The 20,937-nt window shown below is 28.8% G+C and overlaps 3 protein-coding genes across 3 annotated transcripts in view; all 3 read right to left on the bottom strand.

The window, feature by feature from the left end:
* Nucleotides 1–2,496: 2,496 nt before the first annotated feature.
* Nucleotides 2,497–7,265, bottom strand: LOC101510122 (cation/H(+) antiporter 15-like). The gene is made up of 3 exons (XM_004513386.4): nucleotides 6,324–7,265; nucleotides 4,901–5,896; nucleotides 2,497–4,088 (listed from the first exon to the last, which is right to left on the bottom strand). Exons 1-3 carry the CDS (start codon nucleotides 6,537–6,539, stop codon nucleotides 2,814–2,816), a joined length of 2,487 nt encoding a protein of 828 aa, XP_004513443.1. The 5' UTR covers nucleotides 6,540–7,265; the 3' UTR covers nucleotides 2,497–2,813.
* Nucleotides 7,266–8,338: 1,073 nt separating this feature from the next.
* Nucleotides 8,339–15,113, bottom strand: LOC101509804 (lycopene epsilon cyclase, chloroplastic). The gene is made up of 11 exons (XM_004513385.4): nucleotides 14,623–15,113; nucleotides 13,513–13,684; nucleotides 12,940–13,075; nucleotides 12,717–12,827; nucleotides 12,476–12,578; nucleotides 11,444–11,587; nucleotides 11,249–11,356; nucleotides 10,487–10,583; nucleotides 10,285–10,413; nucleotides 9,465–9,597; nucleotides 8,339–8,736 (listed from the first exon to the last, which is right to left on the bottom strand). The coding sequence occupies exons 1-11, from the start codon at nucleotides 14,920–14,922 to the stop codon at nucleotides 8,571–8,573; spliced, it is 1,599 nt and encodes a 532-aa protein (XP_004513442.1). The 5' UTR covers nucleotides 14,923–15,113; the 3' UTR covers nucleotides 8,339–8,570.
* A 5,019-nt stretch (nucleotides 15,114–20,132) lies between these two features.
* LOC101509487 (peroxidase N-like) overlaps nucleotides 20,133–20,937 on the bottom strand; it is a 6,930-nt gene continuing 6,125 nt past the window's right edge. The window contains exon 4 of the mRNA XM_004513384.4: nucleotides 20,133–20,900. Coding sequence (XP_004513441.1) covers nucleotides 20,470–20,900 — 431 coding nt within the window. The 3' untranslated portion in view covers nucleotides 20,133–20,469. The remainder of the gene's footprint in view (nucleotides 20,901–20,937) is intronic.

Raw genomic sequence — 20,937 nt, 5'->3', positions numbered from 1 at the left:
CATTAGTTATTAGTATGTAACTAATCTATTATCTATTATCTATTATCTATTATTATAATAATTAAAACAGAACCCTCTAAAGTTCTTCCTCTATGTCACATCCTTCAATATTTGTCAACTCACCAAAATTCTGATGTGGCACATTCCAAATTCATCTTCTATTCTATTATGTTTTGTTTATTGAATATATAATACAAACCTTTTCATTTGTCCAAGTACAATTATTTCATACATTATATAATTTCAGTTTTAATTTATCACTAATGACCCATCAATACATTTGAAAAGCTATAGTTACTCATTAAAACATTCATTTCAATAACCCATAAAAAAAATACAAACTACTCAATATCTTCAAATCATGACAATGCAAATTCGACTACATACACCCATTTTATTTTTCAACCACTCTCTTGTAAATTCTAAGTTCAAACAATGATAACGACATTATGAAATGCAACCAATGTACAACTATTTGTGTGACACACTATTAATTCATGGATACTTCAATAATATTGTTTTTATATTGTCAATTATTGTTCAAGATCATATATCAATATTAATTGCATATGAAATGAGTTTTTTTTTCTAAGTTGAATATGTATCCCATAACATTTTTTATTTTTATAATTAAAAAAACACAAATCATAATTGAAACAAAAAAAAAGAATAATATTAAATATTTGAAAATAAAGTACTTCTAACTATCTCATTATTCACTCGAAACTTTCTATGTCTTAAACATTCATAGACTTTTATTGCCTATAATTTTTTTCAACTACTCTTGAAGTTTCTTGACTGTGTCAAATTATTATTTTAAAATTTCAAAGCAGACACGAAAGAATTTTTTCAATATTTTAGATTTAACAAATTATCACCCACGAATGAATGTTATAATATATCACAAAGCACACAATATTATTAAAAGAACTACTTCAATGAAATAAAAAAAGTTTGAATAAACCAATTCCACATTTAAATATATTTTGCAAGAATTGTATTAGTCAACAATGTTTTACTTTTTCCTTTGTACTAAAGCAAATCTAACTTATATATAATTATTCAAAAATATATTTACCTTTAAGTACATAAATACATCAAGATGTATCTTCAAAAGAATATAAGCTATCCAATATCTTCAAATCATGGCAATGCAAGTTCGACTACATACACACATCAAGATCTATCTTCTATTTTTCAACCACTCTCTTGTAAATTCTAAGTTCAAACAATGATAACGACATTATAAAATGCAACCAATGTACAACTATTTATGTGACACACTATTAATTCACAAATACTTCAATAATATTGTTTTTATATTATCAATTATTGTTCAAGATCATATATCAATATTATTGCATATAAAATGAGTTTTTTTTTCTAGGTTGAATGTGTCTTTCATAACATTTTTTCTTTTTATAATTAAAAAAACACAAATTATAATTGAAACAAAAAAAAAATATTAAATATTTGAAAATGAAGTAGTTCTAACTATTTCATTATTCACTCGAAACTTTTTATGTCTTAAACATTCACAAGTTTTTCTTGCCTATAATTTTTTTCAACTACTCTTGAAGTTTATTGACTGTGTCAAATAATTATTTTAAAATTCTAAAGCACACATGAATGAATTGTTTTAATATTTTGGATTTAACAAACTATCACTCACGAATGAATATTATAATATATCACAAAGCACACAATATTATTAGAAGAACCACTTCAATGAAATAAAAAAAGTTTGAATAAACCAATTCCACATTTAAATATATTTTGCAAGAATTGTTTTAGTCAACAATGTTTTACTTCTTCTTTTGTACTAAAGCAAACCTAGCTTATTTATAATTATTTAAAAATATATTTACCTTTAAGTACATAAATACTTGAGTATATTCTATTATAAAACAAAATTAACATTACTTTTAAATTACATATTATTGTTATTTTATACTTAGTAATATATTAAATTTTACCGCGCAACGTGCGGGTTATTCTCTAGTTAAGTTACAAAAATGAATAATTTTATAATTTCAAACTGATATTTTTAAAGAATTTTATTACAATTTTTTAAATATCAATCATTCGACGTCATCTATTCATAAGCCATGTTATTTAATAATTATCTAAATAGATTACTAACATTTGTAGTTAAAAAAACTTAAAGCATATTTAATTATCTTTTATCTTACTCATAAGATTGATTTAAAAGACATATTTAGCACCAATAAATTTTGGAAATTTTAAAGTAAATTGAATTTACTTTTGTGTTATCATTATTGAAAATCGCATCATTCAATATTTTAATCAGTCGTATAAAAATAAGTTGAAATAGAATATATTTTTTTCTTTCTAAAAAACTAGTTTAATATTAGAGGTACATGTGATAAACCCAACTTAAACAAAATTTAAGTCTCTATTTTAAGTCAGGTTAGCTTGACTTTAAAACAAATAAATTATATTAACTACTAAGTTACTATCGTACAACAATATATATATTTTTGGGTAACACAATTGCTAACCAACATATACAAATATACAACAACATGATAGGTTCTACGATGATCAATCCTTGATTCTAAGAAGTGTTTGTTTGATTTAATCATTATGTCTTACAATGAAATTCCCCTTCTCCTTGAACATTCAAAGTTTTTGGTTTCTTGTTTTCAAACTAAATATGGAATTTTCATATTTAGTCATTATGTTTGAAGAACAAGACTCTTTGTAGGTTTGTTGAATTGCTAGTTTGTTAGTCAATTCCGTTTCTAAAAGTATTCATATCTAAATCTCATGACACCAATCATTGATTGATTTCACTCTACCTTTGGGAATAATGACTCAAGATCATCATTGTTTGAATTTGCTTTTCTAGAACAACAACTCTTCTTGAATTCCACTCCTCCAAATCCATATTGTTGCACAACAAGTATTGAAGAATTTGAACCAAAACTATTTGATGCCAACATGTCACCAATAACTCCAAGTTCAGGACAATCAGCCCAATCCAACAAATTTGACAAAACCAAAGAGTTCCTTCCTTTTCCATGACCTAAAATATATAAATCAAAACCTCCTCTGTCCAATTCATTAAGCACTTGAGGAATATCATCACTAGTATGCACTTCTCTTTCAGCATAAGTTATAGTATCCTCATTATTAACTGCTTTAAGTCTAAATGAACCTACATATTCTTCATCCAATTCTCTTTGCTTTCCACTATCTAAAACAGCACCTAATAGTCCTTGTCCTTCGTTATTGGCCGACGAATCAACTTCAGCAACCTTACCACACAAAAGAAGCCTAACCATTGTCAAACTTGTCCTATGATGCTTAGACATTCTCCAAGCAATTGCCAACGCTTCTCGATCATCAGGTCCACCAATGAAAATCATAATAATACTCATATTAGTCTTGAACAACGATGAATGATGACCGCGGTCAACAAAGATTCCAACAGAACAAGGTGCCTCATACATAACATTTTGGTTTAAATCTTTGTACGATGTCTCGAATATTTCCAAAGTACCTTCTGCGGTATTCTGTTTATGAAAAGGAAGTAAAACCAACGACGCTTGTTTCTCCAACGCTAAATTGAATATGTCTTTGTGAATTGTTGAATAAGAAGACATAGCAAGAAGATTTTCAACAAGAGTGTTGGCATTGTTGGATGCATATTCTTCAAAAACATTTGTAATATGGTTTGATGTGTAGTTATTTGCATCTGATGATTGATCAAAGGGTTGAGGTTCTGTTTGGAGAGAAGTAGGTTGTTGTTCAAGGTGTGCAAGTAGTAGTGCAGTAGAGCGTCCTTTCATCTCCACAAGTTGAACTGCAAATACACGTAAAGTTGAAACATTTATGCCATTGCAAGCTTCAAGGATGTTCACAATTCCTATAGCTTGACGAGCATTGTGTACACAAACCATTATTCTGATCTCAGAATCACTTTTCAAATTCTCTATTGTTCTTAGCTTGTTCTGCTCATATCTTGCTCTTGGTTTGTACATTGCATTTATGATAGGAGCTACTATAATAGTCATGATAAATATACTAACCACCATCATGGAAAATGCCTCTTGACCCAAAAGCTGAAAACAACAAAATATAATTACCAATAATAAATATAATTATTTTTTAATACTTGTATCCTCTCTTACTCTTGTACTTCAATAGTAAAAAAAGACTAGAGTATGAGTGTATAGAGAATCAACTCAAATCCTCTTTAGCAAATGAAGTCAAATTTTAACTGTTGAATTTAGATTATACCTTAATCTAATAGTCAAAATTTGAAATCAGGTGGAGAGGATCTATGTTCAAAGAGAATGAAAATAATTAGAAAGTATTGAAAAAAGAAAAAATAGGAGAGAGTCTGAGAGACTGAAAAAAAACTTTGTTGAAGATATAGATTTGTGAACACAAAAAAAGAAACAAAAAAATTGTGTAAGATATAGCTTAAATAAAATAGACTTAATTGCACTTTTAATCTCTTAGTTTACTAAATTTATGAAAATAATTTCTTTGTTTTAAAATAAAACATTTAGGTTCTTTTTTCACTTTGTCGCAATTTTGGTCAAAAACTAGAATTTTGACCTATAAAATAATGATATATAGTCCAAAAAAGATAATTCATAGTGTTAAAGGTAAATTTAAAGAGAGAATATAATTTTAAAGGCCAAAAATCACCATTTTTTAAACTAAAAATCATCATTTTTAAGATGAAAATTGTTTTATGATTAAAATTACAACAAACAAATATAAAGATATAAGGACTAAAGAATTCGATTTTAAAATAGGAAAATAAGTTATCAAAATGGCACTAAACCAATAAAATAATACACGAATCTTATCAAGTAACAACAATATATAGATAAAATTATATATGTAAAAGGTGAATGAATACCTCCCTATCAAATCCAATGTTTAGTATTATCAATGATAAGATGCCTTTGGTATTCATAAGCATTCCAAGAGCCATACTATCTCGAACAGGCATTCCATAGAAACGTGTAGCAACTATAGTACTCACAATCTTGGTTGAAATTATCATTAATAAGAAAACAATATCCCTAATAAAATTTCCTCTTTGTACAATTTGATCTATTTTACTTCTCAAGCCTAAACTTGCAAAGAACAATGGTGCCAAATACCCTGACCCAATATCATCTGATTGTTCAATCAACATTTCTGTAAACTTTCCACGTGGAAGAATTAATCCAAAAACCAATGCCCCAACAGCAGAATGTGTACCAATAAATTCAGTAACCATAGCACAAAAAATAACACCAATTATCACATAGGATAATTGGTAAAGGTCCCACTCATTTTCATCTGTTTTTTGTACTAGTATTTTGTTAAGTGGAGGGCGTATCACAAAATAACATAAAAGAATAAAAACTATGGTTAAAATCACTGGCATTATGCCCATTTCACCACTACTTAGAATTGGTATACAAAGTACAAACATTGCCCAATTGATAAAGTCATTAATTGTAGCTGATGTTAATGCCACTCTACCAAGTCCAGTGTACAGAATTTTAAGATCCGAAAGAATGTGGGCCACAACTGGAAAACTTGTCACACTAGTAGCTAAGGCCCATAATAAATAAGATGAAATTGTGTTGAACTCATTTTTTTCTGAGGATGTATATTGAATCATAGAATAAACCCAACATCCTAATATCATTGGAATTAATGTGCCAACAATAGCAATGGTTGATGCCTTTTTTCTTGCTCTTAGTACAGAGTCTAAATTCATCTCTAATCCAGTGACAAAGACATAGTACACGATACCCAAATATGATATAGTCTCAAAACCTACGAGTCCCTTCGTAGGAAGTAGCTCTTCAAAGATTGTTTCATTCAAATATGGAACTTTTATATTTAGCACGAAACCCGCCTAAAAAATAGAACATGCATTTAGAATTCTTTACAAATTAAATAGAAGGAAAACTTGATGAACGTATAGGGAAAAAAAATATAATTAATACTTGATTATGTGTTTCTTTTATACATTTTTAATTAAATTAAATAAATGCATGTCATTTAATGATACACAAAACTTATATGAATTAATCAAACTATAAGAGGATGGGTTCAAATTTCAAAAGCGAAAAAATTTATTATTTTGAATTCGTGACTTTCAGATTACTAAACAATAACCTAATTGTTGTGCCAATAAGTCGGCATAACAACAATTAGATTTTTTAGATTTTGTATTTTTTTTCCTTGCTAAAAAAATAACCTAATTGTTGAGGTGAGGCTTATGCGAATGTGTATTTTAAATAAAATAAAAATGGAAAAGGAAAAGAAAAAATTGCACTTACAAGAAGCTCAGCAACAAAATGAGGTTGATTTAAGGGTCTAAGGATCCAGAACATTAAACGAGTGGTAGCTACAATAAGTAATATTTGTATGGTAAGGTGTGGAAGGAAATACATCAAAACATTTTCAGAATTCCATATTTCACCAGGATTATCCACACGGTTCCAAAAGCAATACATAGTTTCATCATTTACAATTCGTGTCTGTGGTTGCCTCATGATGAATTCCCTTGATGTGTCTCCAAAACCTTTCTCAACTTAATTACCCTTTTTTTTCTTTCAAGTTTTTTATTTCATTTCTCATCCTCTCTTCTCTTCTTGTTTGACAAAATATTTCCTTTCATCCAAATTTCCAAACCGATTCTCTCTTCTATTTCCATTTCTTAAGATCTCCTGTAAATTTGCGCTTACAATTCTTTAACTAGTTATTATTAGAAAATCTCCATGTCACCATCCTTCTTGATACATTATTATAATTTTATAATTAGTTAGTTACTGTATATTATTAAAAAAATATTTAATTTTAAAAATATATTATAGAATTAAATAACTTTCGATTACAAATTCTACGGAAACCAGTCGTAAGTTTAATCTGTTTTTTTTTTCTTTTTATTCCTATAGAGTTATCTAAATCTCAACATGCTATAACATTTTCTATTACTTTGGGATGAGATAATTTTTATTGTCTTTAATAATTTATATTTTTAGAGGTAATGAATCCATAATAATATGAAAAAAATATTATACAATATTAACATAACATATTGTTATATATTTTATTTATTAATATATCACTTTTCTTTTTAGTTTTTTATGCTAAATTATGAATATTCGTACATTCATTTATTTTGCATATATGTTCATGTATATAGTCAATGTGAAATAGTGCATCCCTACAACGTTTATATACCTTAGGCTTCCTAAGAATTTTTAAACAGATTTACATTTATCTCCTTCAAACGAATATGAATACAAGAGAGAAGACTAGATAAAAAAAAAATAGAAAAGGCAACAAAAAATGTAAAAACAAAAAGTGACTTTTTTTTCTCAAATCAAAAGAATAATGTGCATGTTAAAAAATTATTACTTTATAAAAATTATAAAAAAAAAATTATTTTATTTTAAATATTTTGATTAAATAAAATAAAATAATGTAAATGAGTTAATTCGCCAATATGTACTTTTATATAATACACTAGTAATATGCAAGAGATCCATGGTTCTATTCGTAGCAACTAACATTTTCTCCTCTCCTTAACATATAAATTAACTATATTAATATTTGTCTATAAAAAAAAGTATAATACACTAGTATTATTTATTCAAGTGCCCTAGCATTTGCCTTGTTTTATATAAGACGAAAAAGGAATGAATTAATTTGAATAAGAAGCAAAACTGAATTGATCTATGTAGGAGAAATAGCAAGCCAAATTTATCAGCAAGTTTTATTAATCTGACATGATATCTAGTGTGCATTTATTCAGTTTGTATAATTATCAACATGACAATAATGCTGCTGGGTTTGTATTGGGAGAATTAGGGAGGGATTCATCATCCATGTAGTAAGTATTGTAGAAAATCTGAACTAACACAGTGATTATTTATGTACCAGCCCGGTGTACCAGGAGTTTTGTTTGCTTTGAGTAGCAAAACTTGTGCTAGCTGCTTACCTAAACTATTAATAAAATTGTACTCTTTCAACAACAAAAAACTAAAAAATTGAAACAAACTATGTTGTAAACTCAAACATTGCTTCAAATAGTATATGACAAAATGTTATAATTAAATTTGTTTAACAAATATTCATAGTTTTTTCAAATAAACTTGTTAATTAACTAATTCTTTTTAATAGCATACGAAAGTTACCACTGAATCTGACAATTAAAAACGTATATGCTTTTCTTCTAGATTTTTCTTTGAAATGAAAAATGTTGGTTGTTATTTTGTTAGTGGGGAAAGTTGAGCCCATGACTTCTTTATTACTCCCATATGGCTAATCTTGTAGAAGGTTACGATCGTAGCAGACGATATAACATTATATATTTTTCAATCTATCAATGGACTATGACCTTTAGAGTTACAAGAATTATACAAGATGCAGACGTTCAAAATAACACAATAATGATAAAACAATCTTGTTTTAGTAAAACATATGTACATAACCTACAAACACTATTATGGCTCCTAATTTAATCTAACCTGTCTCCCAATGCAGGGTACCTATCAAGATGAAAAAGTTGTAGAAACGTACTATATCGTCAAGTAGGTCTTTATCATAGTCGACCCTGTAGGATCTGAAAGGAGATGTCTGACTAGAGACATTCTTAAGGTATTTGGTGCTATTATGAACATGTAGAATGCAAATAATAAAAGATCTGTAGAGGATAGAGAAGAGCCAAGAAATCCTTGCCACATCCTGCAAGGGAAAATCATTTATCCATCATTCCATTGTAGAGCAAAAAAACAAAGTGGAGATGAGATGGAGTAAGAATTGTATCACGAGAAAACAAACTGGTTTATTTAATGTCAACAAGGTTATGCCTTGATTGTTCATCAAGAGAACTGAAAAGCCTCTGCTCGGTCTTGGTAAGATCTATTATTTTACAATTTTTATTTTAAAAACCCTTTTTAAAGTCATCTAAACCCTGTTGTAGCAGTCTATCAGGGTCGGAGTCCGACAACAACACATTGACCACATTCGATCAATTCATTTTGTCAAATTATTATCGGTGTCAACGTGTTAGGGTTAGTGTCGTGTTGTGTCAATATATGTGCTTCATAGCTCACTACCCAAGCCATTAGCCATGCTATGATCAGCTAATACAGAATATTATAAATTATGACTCTTCTGTTCTGTATTGTATAACTTCGTCTAGAAAACGCCAATTATAAATCAAAATAGTAGACAACTTAATAGGCCTTGAAGGTGGAATCAGGCTTGATATATAAGGTTTACCAAAAAGCTCAGATAAAATGCTTCCCTATTTCAACCCTAAAAACTTCTTTAGTACAATACTCTATTTCCCCAAAGACAGGACTCAGACAAAAATGTAGAGGACTGAAACATGATTTGTATAGCAAATACTAATAGCTACAATAAACTACAAAACATCTACCACATATATGAGATAAAATAGACCATACCACTCAGGTAAGCAGAAGAAAGTACGAAAGAATGTTCTAGTGCCCTCAATGTCCAGCTGCACAATCAGTGCTAAGCCAAAAAGAAAGAATGATCTCTGCCGTTTCCTTTCTTGTGGCCAAAGTGTATTCCAAGCTGAAAGAAAAAGAAAAATTAAATGCACGTACTTGTCAAAAACCTTACATCCACGCGAAGTCCAACAAACTCAGCTCTCAAATTTGGAATGAACACAAAAATCTATATCTCCAAATTATGCACAAGTTTAGAGGTAGGAATAGGCCAAGCCAACCGATAGGGTACCTATAGTCTAGTCTACGACAAGCTCAGACTAGGCTAGACTTTTTTTAATAGGTCAGGCAAAAATATTTTTAAAAGCCTATTTATCTAAAACAATTAGGCTACATGTCACAGAAATAGTCATTTAGACCTACTAAACCAGTCTACTAAATTAAATATAAATAAATTTTTTATGAATATTACTAAATTAAGCTTTGACCTTGTGTCAAATCATAAATTTGCTAACATTTTCTAAAGTATAATTGAAATATGATATCATGTAATGTTACACTCTAAAAAGTCATTAACTAGTTAGTCTATTTACAAAAACTTACACTATTATTCACCTGGATGGTGTAGACTTCATAAAAAATATAGTGAAGTAATCTTTTAAATAGACTTTTGAAAAGGTCAGGTCAGACCTTAAAAACATGCCTATGATAGACTTAGACCTAACATTTTCAAAGTACGACAGACTCAGGCTTTGCAAAGCTTAGTATGAGTATACTTTTAATCTATGGTTCTAATTTGAGTATACTTGATTACCTCGCATAGATAGATTCTCCTTACTTCTTCCACGAGCAACAATGTTCCTTGCATTACCATCATTCAAAATAGTGGCAATTACTGAAGCATATTCTGGAGCTTCTGACAAAGATCTCACAACAGAATAGCCTATTGGAAAAATCCGATATTAAAGAGCTATAAGTTAAATTAAGCATATTATGAAAATGTGAGGATGTCATGCCTGTGGCTGGATGCACCATGCTGGCAGCTGCACCAAATGCAAGGTTCTTCTGCTCTGTGTTCGGTAAGGATCCACCAACTGGGATATAAGACCATTCCTACACAAATTTGTAGATGAAAACTCTCAAAATTCATATCAGATGCAAAATATGTCCAAATGCACTAAACGAATTTGTATATATCATTATAATTTCAGAACAATAATGCAGCAGCTCAAAGGACAATCTCAAATCGAGGGTAAAAGACTTTGTTATCGATGGAAGCACTGTTTTTCAACCCCTCAAGTGTTCTCCAGTATAATCAGGCTTTCAGTGGAAAAGAACTGAACAAGTAAATAAACTTGATGACCAATGAATGTGGGAAATACCGGTATTATATTTTTTCAGAGTAAGATACGTAATAATAGGACAGAGTGGTCATTTACCAATATAAATGAGCTACTCAGTAGTCTCCTATATTGAAAATGGATGAGCCCTTCTTGAACACTATATATATATATATATATATTAAATTAAAATATTTAGGAGAAATGCTAGAAACACGCACTCTTCTTTTAGTTGAAATCATTTGTCCTACAAAATTTACGTTGAACCCACACAAATTAGTGAGATCCATTTCTAAAATAGTGGCACCCATTTAAATTTCAACACATGAAGAGAGAATGTGTTGAGAAAAGTGTGTTGGAGAGTGTATTGCTAACACTCTTCAAAATATAATACAGCTAACCAGTCAACAATCAAACTAGCATTGTCAAAGCCCTTACCTCTTCATAAGTTTTTGCAATTCTGATCCCCATCGTATTTAATCTTGAAAAGAGCTTTTTCTTTAATAAATCAAAAGGCATGGCATCTTTTGATGCCAAACATGTTTCCTGCAATTGGAATTATTATGCAAGTGAATGCAAACATAACTGTAATGCTTAATGTAAAACACTACAATGAAATAACGTTGAGCAAACCTCGAAGAACACTCTTGTACGAGACACGGGCATTGCATAAAGAAATGTTGGATAGTCAGCTTCTAGACATTTAACATTTTTCTTCATATAATCTCTGTAATCCATGAACACCATCACGTTTGGATCATAAGGACTGTCTTCCACCTAAAATTATAACAAAAAAATGTCATTATTGCTAACCATCACATTTTATACATCAATATTTTTCAATTAAAAAGAGTATACATGTTATATTGTTAAAGACAAGGAAGGAAGAAGATAGACAAATATATAGAGACTACCTGGACTTGGTACTATTTATCTGTCTTGTTCATCAAAAACATTTTCTAATATTTCCATTTTGAACTTTGCATATATGCACCAATTATGATTTGTTTTAAACAGACTTGTATTACAGCTGTATTGTTATAAAAAATATTACAACAAAAGAAGCTATGTGAAATAGCGGATAGCATTGCGGTCAAATAGCAGAAGCCGCATAGAGGTCGAAATAAGTAAATTATATATATAAAAAGGCATGTTGCATATAAATAAAAAAGAGAATGGAGTCATAACGTAGCTTATATATTGAAAGGTATATGTATTTCAGTGAATATATAGGAGCAATACTCACTAACTCTTTAGCTTTTCTATTATACAAATAGGCCATGTTTGGTGTTCATGCAAAATTTTCAGTTTTAGTATTTTTTTAAAACCCAAAAATTCTCTTTTTTCTGATATTGCCGCTATTTCAGCTAGTAGAAAAGGGAATGGCTGCCGCTATTGTCCCAATAGCGAAACTAGGATAGTCTTGCGGTTTTCACAGCGGATTCATCAAAATCCTCTATGCTATAGCGCCGCTATTTGATAACACTGCACCAGACTGCTTTTAACAATTCAATTATTTTATGTAGGACGGGAGTAATCTGGAGCTTTAGGAAATAAGAGAAAGGGCATTCAACGTTTAATGTTGAAAGGTAAGATATTTATAGTCATACTACTATCAGTCTAACAAAATACACTAGAAGTAGAACCACAGAGCCAGCCTCCTACCTCAACTTCAACACCATAAGCTGTTTGGACACACACCTTTGGACCCCCAACCTCATACTGCAATAGTTTCCCTGAAGCTGCTCCTGATGCAACAGTAGCAAGCCTATAATAACAGGTCACAAGTTTCAATATATAATAAGGGTGACCTGGTGCTATAAAACTACCTCCATAGCAAAGTTTGGGGGAGTTTCAACATTGCATAGATAAGTGGATAAAAATTATAAAAGCAGGCAAATCATACCTGCAGGGCACTACAAAATCATATTCACAGACAACATGATTATGACCATTGCTAGCCTCAACAATCCTTTCTACTCTTGAGCTAAGATACGAGACACCTGACTCGACACACCTAGGGAAAATTAATATGAATCACAAATCTACAAAACCAAATAAAGTATTTATTACAAGGAAGTAAAATTATAATATAATGATGATACTAAATATATCACCAACAGTTTTACCTTCTTAACAATTCCTCATGAAGCAAATGCCGACTGACACGGCCATAAGAACGTCCAATTGAAATGGGATCTTTATCATCAATATATACAATGGTATCCTTCCAAACATGCTCAATACAACCTTCAAGTCCAAGACCTAAAATTATAATGAAGTGCACTTGGTAATGAGTAATATCCACTAAGGAAGCAAAGTATATGTTCTTGTCAAAAAGGAAAATATATATTGTTTTTTAGGGCATAAATATCCAAGCTGGAGAGTGAAAACTATCAAAATATCAAAGAGTTCATAGATCATCAGAATAAGGCGGACAGAAATTCTTTTAATTGAAATTTGGTAGGCAGTACTAACAGAAGTTCAATGAAAGTAGGAAAATTTTAAGATCGCTGTTTCTATGGTTCATAAAAAGAAGAACAAGACAGAAATCATAAGCATTAAAAGTGTTAGTTCACAAACAAGCATGCAAACATTGTCTAACATGTTTTATAACATTTTATCCAAGATAAAATCTACAGGAATAGCATACCGATACAATATAATGTACTGTAATCAGAATGATGCAACAAAAATGATACCTTTAAATTCTTCCTCCCACACACCATAATTGTTTGTAAAAGGGAGATCTGGACCAATAAGCCCAACTTTTAATCCTAACTTGCCAGCTTCAGCAGCTAGAGCAAGACCAGCAGGACCACAACCAATCACAACTAGATCCAGTATTTCATCTCCAATAGAGATAGGTGGCAACTGCAAGAGTTATTAGCCATAAACTCTCAAGAGAATAAACACAGCCACACACACACAACATAGACAAGTCCAATAATCAATTTTCTTATCTCCAAACAGTTAAATTGGTGCATCTGTGCATGGAACTTAACAATGCATTCAGAAAGCTACCAGCAAAATTACCAACACCATAAATCATGCATGGTAATGTATGCCATAACACGCCACAGTTCACGTCATTTTATTCATAGAAGGAGTTTCAACTTCATCGATAGAATTCAAATAATGTTTTTCGATAGAATTCAAATAGCGTTTCAACTTCATCGATAGAATTCATACAGTTACATTTTTCCATACACTACTTCAAATAGCGTTTGAGCTTATAATGTATAATGTTTTATCTCAATTTTACCCACATTATCTTAATTGGAAAAAATTAAAATATTAGTTAAAAACATATTTTCATGTCATTTTATTTTTATCGATTAATTCAATTGATAATCTTACCAAACACTTAGCTTATCCGCTATAAGTTATCCGTTATCAGATACTTTTTATGAAATATATCCTACATGGCTACACTACATTTGCAACTTCTAAAGAAGGCAATTCAATCAACAAATAGCATCTAAATGCATGTTTAGCATCACAATAAATTTCCCATAATCACAGATTTTGCAAGGCTACAAATCGTAACTTTTTCCAGAATCACAGTTAAAAAGGAAATCCAATCAACAAATAGTAACCTAAAAGCAAAAAAACAAAACGAAAATATGTCCATAACGCTATCCTATAAATTTTCAACCAAAAAGAAAAATAAAACATTCACAAACACACACAATGAGCACAAAACTCTATTCAAACCTCATGACCCTCTCAGGACCAATCATATCAAAGCTCAAAATGCATCAACAACACAATTAATCAGAATAAAAGAAACAGAGGTAAAAACCAAAAACCTTATCTGCAAGCTTAGATTGCATTTCCATAGCTTTCTTCTGCTGCATTTCAACGAAAACGAGTTCAGAACCACCAGCCTTAACGAAATCCTCCTCATCGGCGAAATCCTCTTTAGCAACAACGCAACTCTCTGCTTTTTCCTCCACCTTCACAGAATGCGAACGCAACCGAATAGCGTTACCGTAAGTCGACGAAGCTCCTCTTCTTCTCCAAAGCTTCTTTCTCCTTAACCGTAACCTCGAAGAAGGACTTAAGCAAAACGCCATTGCCGTTAAGTTTCTCGCTCCAACGCACTCCATTGTTATTGTCGTTGCTGTGATATTCGTCGTCGTTTTGTGTTTATGTTATGACGCTACTTTTTATTTTATGATTCGTTTTTGTTCCACTCGTTTCTTCCCACCATGGCGTTTAAGTAACTGCTTTTATGTTAAGTATTAAAACGACGACGTCGTTAACATTAAAACAACGAGCTCGGACTACTTTCTGCGTTAGTGTTTACTGTTTTCCGTTTTGGTTTTCGTCTTGTAGAGGGATATGGTATTGGTTTGGAACACGTGTCAATTTACTGACTTGTTTAACATTCATCCGAATTCCACGTGGAGTTCTCTTACTGGATGCAATTTTTTATAAAGCTACCCTTATCAGAAACAAGTCGACTGACATAATCGTGAAGGCTATGGAAAAGTAGAAAATTCGTATTCCGTTTATAAACAATTTAGTGACTCGTTGAATTCGAAGGGATTTAATTTTTAATTTAAAATAAATCTTGTGACGAGTAGTTAAATATTGGCTAAATTATATATGCGGTTCTTTAACTTAATTTTAAGTAACCTTTTAGTCCTTTATTTCTAATAATATCAAATAAAGTATGAAAATATGAGCTTATTTGAAGATTTGCGTTACGGATTTGATGAAATTTGTATTATATTGAAGAATATAATTAATTTTATGAGTTTGATTGAATTTTTTTTTTAATTTTTGTATAAAAAAGAATAACGTTGTTGAAATTTTAAAACATAAAATATCAAATTGTCATTTAAAATTAAAATAAAGAACTAAGTCAGAAAAAAAAAAAAAAGATAAATGACTAAAACGTTACTTAAAATTAAGTTAAGGGACCACAGATGTAATTTAGCCTTAAATATTATATGAAAAAAGTTTCATAAGTTATTTTAAATAATTGATTGAATTTGATAATTATATAAATACATTTTTGGAAGTGTTTTCTATAAATATTAAAGTAAATTATCTTATATTATTAATAATTTATAATTGATATAATCAAAGTATACTACTATAATGTTGAAACATACACAATTAAATTATGTAATAAAGTTAAATTCAAAAAGAAAATTGATCAACAATACTTATATAGTTGAAGTCATGATTGTTAATGAAGTTATAATTTATAGTAGACAAAAGATTTTACGATAATTGTATGTCATATATACAAGTGAAGTAATATTTATTTTAAAAATACAAATTAAATTATTATAATTAACCGTCACAAATTTAAAATAATTTAATTTTTGATAAAAAATAATTGTGTAAAATCTGAAAATAAATACATAACAAAATTAATATTATGATATGTAAGGGATAATAAATAGTAATATATATTATCAATACTTAACTTAAGTAATCGTCATTAATCGTTTCAAATAGTGTAGCGTCCAAAAAAAATTAATTGAGATCTAGTATTTTTTTTTTTTTTTTTATAATTATTTTAACATGTTAGTTGGTATTAATGTGGTTGTAGAAGCTACTGTCTAGATTCTAGAGACAGCCCCAGCGACAAATTTGATGTTAGCTTAGCTCCAGTGAAAATTAAAAATAAAATAATAATGAGAAATATAGATAAATATATCTTAAATATGTGTTAGGTATTTTTTTATGTATTAATAACTTTTGCGTGTCATGTAATTCTCTATATTTATTGACGACAAATGTGTGTCCGTACTTTTATAATTATTAATGAAAAATATTTGTCTCCTTTTATATATTTGCTACTTATTTTTTTATGTATCAATGACAAATATTTTTACTATATTTTTTTTATGTATTAATGATAAAATTTATTTTAGAATATTTTAATATTAACTTTTGTTTTTACAATTTTAACATAAGAGTTCATCCTTTACTTTTTTAGGAAGAAAGAACAAAATGATAGAAAGATGTTGCATGACAACAAGAGGGAAATTAATAAGATTTAAAATGGAGAAATGTAATAAAAAAAAAGGAGATAAAATAGATAGTTCATTGGTTAATAGATAATGTGACAAATAAATAATAAGTGCATCAAAGTGGTTAATTATAGATACGTAGATTGATCCATAGATAAACGTGTTGGATTATTATGCCATATATTTTGAGTAGGTGTCAAAATATGAAATAGATACATAGTATGTTCGTCCTCTCGCATGGTGGCATAATATCAAGTCTTCTAATCAATTATTTCAGAGTTAGAATAATATCAAATTGTGAAGAAGTAGAGTCTAAGCTCATGCATAATATTGTATTTTCTTGTGATTGTTTTATTGTAATTAATGTGTTTCAAAAGTAATAATAGTTTTTCTTAAATGATTTGAAGTATATTATAATGAGATAACGATTTTACTTGAGTGACTTTGATGCTATAATATGACATTATTTGCTTGAATATTTTGATGTATCATGATGTGATTATGATACAGTTTATTATGATTATTTGTGTGTTTTTCCTACTTATAGTATACTATCGACATGATTTTGGAACTTACATCCTTTATTGTTTGTGTTTGACTGAGTCTTGAAGTTTAAGTTTAGGAGAAACCCCTGTATTTTACTTATTTAATTAGAAACGACCTTGTATAAAAACTTTATAACTACTAGTAAGTTTTTTTAGTTAAATTGAGAAATTATAGTTAAATCAAGTTTATTGAGATTGCACTATTTTATGAGAGGAAAAACGTCTGAAATATTCCATTTATATTTTGAGAAATCTGATATTTTAAATAACTCATAAAAATTTCTTTTTTCTTTGAAAACGTTTCTATTTATCCGCGGCAAAGTTTTACAAAAATATGGTATAAATTATTATATATATTATTTTGGAGATTAAGGTGTCACAAATGAGAAATATAGGATAATAATATTAAAAATAACAATTACAAATGTCATACTATGGAAAATAAATAAGACTAAAACTAGAAATGGGGAAAGAAATACAAAGGTGTACTTTTATTTAACAATATCGAGAATTTTGATCCTGGAAAGCACCCAACAATAATTTTGACGGTTTCACCATAAGTCCTTTCGTCCTCATAATTGGACAATGATTATTGTTTTATAGAGTTAATGTACACCTTCAGTAATGATAAAATTTGAAAATTTTCTTTATACATCATTGTTTTTCGAGAGCTTTGGTTGCTAGGAAGCAAATGTATCAGTAACAAGTGTTATGGTCGTCAACAAAATATTCAAATTTCAACTTTAACATCGTTTGGATGACGAATGATCAATAAGAGTACTTTGGGCATTAGAAATGTACAAACTCATTTCTCCTCTTTTATGCATCGTTACATTCTAATGACTATGGTCTTCAGACAAAAAAATGTAAGATTTTTAGGGCCTTGGCCCCTAAATAGATAGCTAAATTCATTATTTCGTGTTTTTAATGGTTTTTTGAGGGCTACATCCACAATAGTTACTGAAAGCCTTACCTCGTGGTTGTCCCTGTAATTTAAAATTATTTTTGTAGTGTTTAGGTTTAAATACACTTTAAGTCCTTTTATTTTGTTTAATTCATAATTTTAATTTCACATTTTTAAACCTTATATTTTTAAAAATTCTGACTTTTATCCAACTCAATTTGACTTTCAATTTTGTTGATGTGTCAATTTAATAATGTAACGTGACAACAATATAGTATTAAATTTACATTTTTTTTAAAACTTAAATTTAGATTTTTACTTCTTTTTTTAAAACAAATTTACAATTTTTACTTAATCCATTTATAACATAACCCAATTTAATGGTTGATTAGATAAAAAGTCAAACAAGAAATTTAATCCATAATTGCATTTGATCATAAAACAAATAAATATAAAAGCCAAAGAAATGCATACAATCCAAGAATCTAAATCCAATACATACTTTTTATTGTTCATTCTAGATTATTTCTTCAATTGATTTTGTCAAAATAATAGGTTCTTGTGGGAATCCAAATCAGAAGCAGCAACAACACATAATCCATTTTAATTTGCAGAAACTTTACAAGGGAGCATCATTAATTTCAAATCCCTTATTAAATCTCCACATAAGAAACAAAAAGAAACATTCCATTACATAAAAGAATTAGGGTTTTTATTTCTATTAAGTTTCATTCCATCGAAAATTAAGGCTTTTATGTCTATTAAGTTCCATTTCATTGCTACAACTCTCTTGTGTTAGACTTACAACGCCTACTTTCTTTGTCAAAATGGTATTTTTAATTTTTTACAAAAGAAAAATCTTATAAGTTGAAAACAAAATTGTACCATTTTTGTAGACTACAACAACAAAGAAGATGATGAAATTGTTTTAGTTTTATTTTATTTGACGTTTTAGTTTTTTCTTAAGTTTGTTTTATTTTTAAAAATGATAAAAAAAAACATTTAGTTTTATCATATATGTATTAAATAATTAAAAATGCTAATTTAAGATGATATAACTACCGTACCATTTTATTAATTTGTCACATCATTAAAATTTAGAGTCAAAGTCAAGATTGAAAAAAATGTTTGAATTTAAAAAAATAAATATAACAAAATTGCAAAAATTAAGAACAACAACCGACTAATGTTTATTAATTCAATATGTGCAAATCCCTAAGATAGAATAGATTTGTCTCTAACATAGTGATGATAATAGATCAACAAATATAAAAACGATAACCTAACTACCTAAGAAGAAGAATAAGAGAGGAGAAGGAAATTAATTTTTTGACGTATTAGTAAGTGGTAATTGATGGTTTAAAGATATGATCAAATCTAGTAATCGGGATAAAAGAAAGGTTAGTGGATGAAAATCAAGGATACACAAAAAAATAAAAATCGTATAATGAATCTTAAGATAAAGTTTGATTAAACTTGGTCAAAATATTTCAAAATTGTGATTTTTGAATTAGGCCTTTTATAAACCAAAATAATATTTTCAAAAAAACAAAAAACTTTGCAAAACAAATCATATATGCCACGCGCTGTGGTGCAAATCATTAAATTTATATTAAAACCACATTTTTGGACTCAATTTTGTTTATACAAACAGCTTTTCACTTAATTGTTTATTTACAAGTCTTATATCACAACTTTGTATACATTGTCACGAAATGTGAGGACTTAGATCTTTTGGAATATCTCTCAAACTACAATTCATTCCTCATATTTTACTTATAATCAATGACTTGGCGATCATTTCAGAAAAAATAGAAATAGATAAGAGTTATTCAAACTTTATTGGTGTAATAAAATACAACAAAACAAGGAGTAGAAAACATCAATATAACACTTATTTTTTTATTAATGTTATTAAAACACAAAATATAACACAAATACAATACTATATAAAATACAGTGAAATTATATTTTATTTTTTATAAAATATTAAAGTACTGTATTTGTAATTTATTTTATGTTACAACAACATTACTTTTAGTTTTTACAATAGAACTTTACTCTAATAAAAATGGAGTCATATTCTCTCCGATCTTTTTTAAAAGAGAGAATTTAATCGACAAAAGTTGATATATTTTACTGATCCAATTATTGGAAGAAGTATTTGCAATGCTTCATTTGTTTCCTAGCTCTTGTATTTGTCCATAAAATACATCATTGAGAATTAACCACTCTACAATCCTTCCTAATCTCTCCCTCAAAACCAACAAGTGGATTAATATTCCCCATTTTGGCCATAGCATATGCAAATTCCATAAAGAAAATTCTTTGATTATGACTATAATATTGGACCAAATTTTTAGTAGTTGAAGTTGTCTCATCATCATCACTAGAAAATAGAATCTGGTCAGAACTAAGAAGACCCTTTCCATATTGTAAATTGTTGAAGTAATGATTATCAAACAAATCATCTGAGTTAGAGTCTAGAACAGTAGTTGTGTTTCCATCTTCATTTTGTGGACACAAATTTTGTAATTCAATTAGCATTTCAGTTTCTAAGGTACTGTCTGGTTCTTCTGTTCCAGAGAAGTTGAATAATCTATTGCTAAAAAATGTGCACCTTGCACGTCCAATTGTGTGGGCACCTAAACAAAATTAGAAACAATTATATATATATATATA

The sequence above is a fragment of the Cicer arietinum genome, chromosome 1, assembly GCF_000331145.2.
Source record: "Cicer arietinum cultivar CDC Frontier isolate Library 1 chromosome 1, Cicar.CDCFrontier_v2.0, whole genome shotgun sequence".
Classification (NCBI taxonomy): Eukaryota; Viridiplantae; Streptophyta; class Magnoliopsida; order Fabales; family Fabaceae; genus Cicer; species Cicer arietinum.
Note: the sequence above shows the minus strand (reverse complement) of the source record. Positions and strands in the feature narration are given on the sequence as shown.